This window comes from Maniola jurtina, chromosome 18, assembly GCF_905333055.1.
Source record: "Maniola jurtina chromosome 18, ilManJurt1.1, whole genome shotgun sequence".
Taxonomy (NCBI): domain Eukaryota; kingdom Metazoa; phylum Arthropoda; class Insecta; order Lepidoptera; family Nymphalidae; genus Maniola; species Maniola jurtina.
The window spans coordinates 4,928,184-4,934,051 of NC_060046.1; the positions used below are offsets into that span (position 1 = coordinate 4,928,184).

Consider the following 5,868-nt stretch of genomic DNA (forward strand, 5'->3'; position numbering starts at 1 on the left):
CACAATCTGTGATTATTTCTGTACATGAGTGTACAAATTTCAGTTTGGACACGATTTAATTCACAAGTTTTGATTTCATTGCACAAGGTTTTAGCCATTCCAAAACTGCACTTAGTTTTTTAACTGTTGCTGTGTTCAACTATGTCATTTAGAACAAAAGATCAAATAATAATGTATGTTGCCTGTACATGATATATCATGTAAAAAATTAAATAAAAACAAGATTGTGTATAGAAGAGATAATAAGAAGTTATAAGTAACAGTCCTGAATTGGAATGCTATGGATAAACTTTGGATAAGTTTCTTTATACATACTTTTCTTCAGTGGGACTTATGTGAATTGGGCTAGATTTTAACAAACTATACCATACCTAGGACTTCTATTACGCGTAGTCGTACGTATGTATTAATTTGGTTCGCTGTTGTAACATGTTATAAATTTTTTGATGAACACGTCCACATTGTTGTAGATCATGTGACCCATTCTAATGAAACATGTTAAATAAGCATGTAACATGTTGTAATGTTATATTTGGACCCTTAAAATTGTGACTGCCAAATGGAAAGTATTCAAACGTGTCAACATTTTAACATAATTTATATGATCTAAACGTAGAAGTTATTGTGTTAACTGAGTGGCCTTTTTATTATAATACTTTTGAAATAAATTTGCATTAATAAATTCGCACTGTTATGCAACAAAGATCCAACCCACACAGGACCAATTTTTGATGATAAAGTGGAATCTTTAAAGTTTGAACTTTAATTGAAATCGTCATTAACTTTCAGAAATCAGTGAAAACTATAGTAGGTATTAAACGAAAAGTATTCTGTTTTACTACATGCCAAATGTTATAATTTAATTCACCTAATCTAACCAACGAGCATCTTAAAAGAAAATATATCAGAAGAGGAAATGCTACATTCTGTTCCCCACCTCCTCAATTTGAATACCCAAAACCAACTATGCGGTTTGGATCCTTTCCGCGTAACAGGATCGATCATCACAATATGCAATTGGCCTAAATGTATTGGAGCTTTCTGAATTTAACCTACATATTATTATGTAATATATGAATACTCATAACTAACAATAGTTGAGGAATCGAAATACTATTTATTCAATTATCAGTTAACTGTAGTTTTAGTCAAAGTTGATGTGAGGCAGTTATTTAGCAGATATTATTATTTCTTATAACTATACAACTTGAATGAATATTTTATTGGTGAAAAATTCGAACGTAATATTATATTATCATGCAATATTTTTAAAATATCTATTAAATAATGAGTTATTCAAATTTTCAGGTTAGCTTTTATCTATCTATGTTATAAACATATGTAAGTTAATAATTATTATAAAGCTATTGTTTAAAGGTGGTAACATTAATAATATGCAACCATGTCAAATCAAATCATAGTATTTTGTATAATCAGAATCCTATTGCCATAGGATGGATGCCAATCCATCCTATCCACATGTCTTGATGTGATGTTTATGTAGCATATTATGCACTGAGTGGTTGCATGTTATAAATGTGTTTCTACCTTCATTTGCCTCAGGTGATGTTTTAAAGCCATATATTAAGTTCAATAATAAATGTACAATGGTGATAGTCACCCAGATGTATTTTTATAATATTATGTGAAGTAATATATAATTAATAATCTTTGTGAACAAGGTAAACAAAAAGACATGCAATAATTTTCAATGTATACAGTTAATTTCCATTTTTAATTTCAAATTTACTGTAGGTAATATAATGGACAAGTAAAACGAGATGGATATAATTTTTATAAAAAAAAATATAATGCTTCATTAAAATGTTTATTGTTTTATTTCTTACTTTAAAGTTTTTTCTATCATAAATTCTAATTAACGATTTTATACTCGAGTCACTAAAATTAATGTGTATCAGTCATGCCTATTACTCTATACAAGAATCTCCCATCATAATCATAGAAGCAATCATTGACTTTGTATGTTGCACCTCTTTGATAAGCTTTCTTTGGTATTCTTATTCTTTCTGGATAATTGGTACCAGCGACAATTTCATTATCTTCTTCCTTAGACTTTATTAGACCTTTCTCTTCTTTCGTCTCACCAAATAGCTCTATTTCTTTGCTTATTTCTTGTGCATTTTCAGTTTTGCTTGGTAAAGTATTGACTGTATCCATAATCATTTTGTCTGGTACATCTACATTTTTTCCTTTATCTAAACGATTTTTTATAGTGCTCGCTAATTCATCCAAAGTAACTCTCTTCCAGTCCTTTTTTGTTATTTTACTTTCCATATTTGAGTCTGATGGTTCTTCTTCAAATTGTTCTGTGTTGTGATTATTCTCTTCATTAATTGCACATCTCTGCACTATTTGTTCGAATTCACCCATCTTTTCCTGAGATATGTCTATTTTGACTGATTTCTTATTTAGTGGAGGTATTTTTCTTTCAGAGAATTTGAGGAAATGTGCACGTAAGTCGTCTGGTATATCTAAAGTCCCTTCTTTCAGCTCCCTCCAGTTTCTCATAGCTGATGCGTCATGGCGCGTTATTCTTTCTTCAGTTGCTGGTTTCCAAGGATACTTTAGCAATTTCTGAAAGAAAATAAAAATATTTTACAAATCTGCAGCTACTCAACAAATTGTCTATTCTATATGAACCATGAGTGCTTGAGTTTTCATGTGAACATAGAATAAATAGTCTCCAGTTAGTAATATTTGCTAGAAACATTTATTTCATTATATTCTTGAAGACTACAAAATGTATTTCTAAAAACTTTAATCCATGTGGGCAATGGGCATCAGATAGTAAAATGGCTAAATAGTAAATACCATCTTTTACATTTTTCTAATACACACCAATACACTGTTAAAACTACTACTAGGTACCTTAACAACTGGTTCAGTAACAGGAAAGCTTTCAGCGATTCTCTGAGGAGTCCATTCATCAGGTTGTGTTGCAGCCAGGTGGCGAATCTGTTCCTTCTCACTCCAGGTAAGTAGGTTGGGCATGTTTTCTCTGAAGTATTTATCTTTAACAATGTGATGCTTCAAGTGGTGTTTCCCAATTAATGTTTCCTTTAGATGGGCGTTATATGCTTCACCTGCCTAGTTTAAGCAAAAATGCATAATAAGAGACATTATTTTAAGTATTCATTCAGTATTCTAGTACTCTGATTATGGGCTTTAGATGTTAGGTTAAGTTGTTACAGATAATGACTTGATACTGAATAATAGTTTCATCATCATTATCAACCGATAAATGTCCACAGCTGGGCATAGATCTTTTAGAGGGCCTTCCACGCGCCACAGTCTTGCCCCACTTGAATCCAATGTCATTGGACTTGTTTGATGTCATTTCACCAAGTAAGGGGTGATCACTAGGTTGACGGCAACTACTAGTTTACTCAAAAAATTACTTAGTTGAATCTCATCAGTATATTGGCTCACTTTAACCGTGAATATTTACCTAAACCTGCACTTGATTGCCAATAAATTGTATTATACGGAAAATTAAAACTTGTAGGCTATCTTTTCAGCTTAGAATAATGAGCAGACAATACCGGTGCTGAAATAACGCCGGGAACATACTAGAAGAAGAAAATTAGTGAGTTTGCAAGACCTACTTACGTCATAGAAACTGCTTTCCGATTGTTCCATAAACTCTTCAACATCATCATCTTGTACCTTGATTCCGTCTTCTTGGAACGCGCCCAGTCTATTATCTAAGCCAGGGTTCGCTCCAGGCCCAGCGAGTCTTTTACTTCGGTTTCTTAAGTGACGAACGGGGATTTTATCACAAGCAAAGTACAGCCGTCGTGTAAATACGGCAAACATTTTAACACGTTCAAATAGTAAATAGGACAATTTTAATTTTTACTCCAGATAGTTGAGTATTCAGTTTCTAAAATTATTGAATTATACAAAATAAACATAACCTAAAATGCTAAAAGTTTCCCAAGACTTTGGCACTTGACAGATGCAGACCACAGATCACTATACATATACCAGTCTAAACTCTAAAGGATGCAGACAATAATGTCAAACTCAAATAACGGGACTTCGTCTGTGATGGCGTTTGCTGGCGCGCGTGCTGTGCTTGTTTGGAGTAGTTTTTTTTTTTTAAGAGTGGATGGTTTTTGTGTTAGTTGGTGTTTTTTGGTGGTGGAACTGACTGGGAAGCGCTCTAAAGGGGCGCCGCGCGTATGTCGGCGGGCGCCGGCACAAACAGAGTCCATACTTGTATAGATTCAATAACTTGAAAATAACTACAAACTTGACATTGGCTAATCAGAGTAAAGCCAGATATAAAGAAGAGAACTCAAATAACCATAATGCGTTCATAAAAGATTATTCTAACTATAGCGAAACCGGGTAACTTTAGAAACACGATAAACGTTGTCAATGAAAAATATTATAAGAATTCTTCTTAGATTTTATAACCATACTATCCTAAACTTTTCCTTAAACTATCATTTTTTACTTAAAAGAGTGATTTTACCATACCAACATTTTCCTTTGACTCCTATTTCTTTGAAATAATGTTTTACAGTGAAAGTGATACAGTAGCAGTTTGTGCCGCAAGCCGCAACGTCAGAGAAACGTAACGTAGGTACCTACCTTTAAACAAGGTCATTAAAAGTTCACTGCTCAAGTAATTAAGTGTTCACTTAATGATTTCCCCCTAGAAGTAAAACCATCATTCCTGACCTTTACCGTACGTAATGAGATGTTTAGGGATTGTGACCTTAGTTTACCGAAGTAATAAGTACCTACTTACCCACTATCGCGACCGCTGCGATTTTGTTCTATTCATCGTCATCATCTCAAATCAAAACTCCTTCATTACAGAGTAGGTACGAGTCGCCTCTTAAAATTAGAAGGATCAGTGTGCCTAGTGGCAGATTTTTAACTTATTCGATCGCGTAAAAGTTAACTGCGTTTTGTATGGAATTGAAACAGCGCCATCTAGTGACAAGAAGATGGATGTTTCAATTCCATACAAAACGCAGTTAACTTTTACGCGATCGAATAGGTTAAAAATCTCCCACTAGGCACACAGGGTTATTCTTTTAATATACGTACGTTATAAGTACCATAATATGACCTGAGTTTGATGTGGGCTTCTTCTCAGACCAGAGACAATAAATGTTGTCATTTCATCATTATCATTATCATCATCATCATTAACCGACAGACGTCCATTGCTGGCCTTTTGTAGGGACTTCCACACCCCACTGTGTACGCCTAAATCCAGCGGCTCATTGCGACTCATAAAGTAGGAATCCCAACGTCGCTTTTCGAATTGTGCTCTGCCCATCGCCACCTCGGCTTCGCAAACCGTTCTGCTACCTTGGTTCTCCTACGGGTCACATTTATTTTATTTTATTTTATTTTTACATTTTTAATTTGATCACGTAAAGAAACTCCAGTCCAAGCGTATTCCTCTCTTCCTCATACGTTGAGTTTCATCTCATAAGTTGATCCTTATTCCATAGTGGCCAGGATGTAGAATAGAATAGAATATTATAATATTATTTTTATTCTCAATACTTAGATAAACTTTTACAAGTGGTTTTGAATCGTCAAAAGAATTTACAACTGGTTCGGAATGCCATAATCCTACCGAGAAGAACCAGCAAGAAACTCGGCGGTTGCTCTTTTCAAATGCACAATTTACAATATTATGATGTCTGTTGGAGCGAGTCAAATCCACGTAGGAAGGTAATATAATTAGATACATTAGCTACGTGGTAGGTTAAGTTTGGTATTCGCTATTGTCTAGTTACAGTAAAACGCGATGTGTATCCAAAACACTGATTGACGTACGACACGCATCCACTTAACAAGATTCGAGAAAGAAAGAGT

The 5,868-nt window shown here is 34.0% G+C and overlaps 1 protein-coding gene across 1 annotated transcript; it reads right to left on the reverse strand.

Annotated features, from left to right (window-relative positions):
* Window positions 1–78: 78 nt before the first annotated feature.
* Window positions 79–3,972, reverse strand: LOC123874594. Its single transcript, XM_045920077.1, has 3 exons — window positions 3,631–3,972; window positions 2,890–3,108; window positions 79–2,595 (listed from the first exon to the last, which is right to left on the reverse strand). Exons 1-3 carry the CDS (start codon window positions 3,835–3,837, stop codon window positions 1,906–1,908), a joined length of 1,116 nt encoding a protein of 371 aa, XP_045776033.1. The 5' UTR covers window positions 3,838–3,972; the 3' UTR covers window positions 79–1,905.
* Window positions 3,973–5,868: the final 1,896 nt, after the last annotated feature.

Coding starts and splice junctions, on each gene's coding strand:
- LOC123874594 (XM_045920077.1), bottom strand. CDS start 3,837: ATGTTTGCCGTATTTACACGACGGCTGTACTTTGCTTGTGATAAAATC. Junction 3,109..3,630: donor CGGAAAGCAGTTTCTATGAC/GTAAGTAGGTCT, acceptor TGCTTAAACTAG/GCAGGTGAAGCATATAACGC. Junction 2,596..2,889: donor TTACTGAACCAGTTGTTAAG/GTACCTAGTAGT, acceptor ATTTTCTTTCAG/AAATTGCTAAAGTATCCTTG.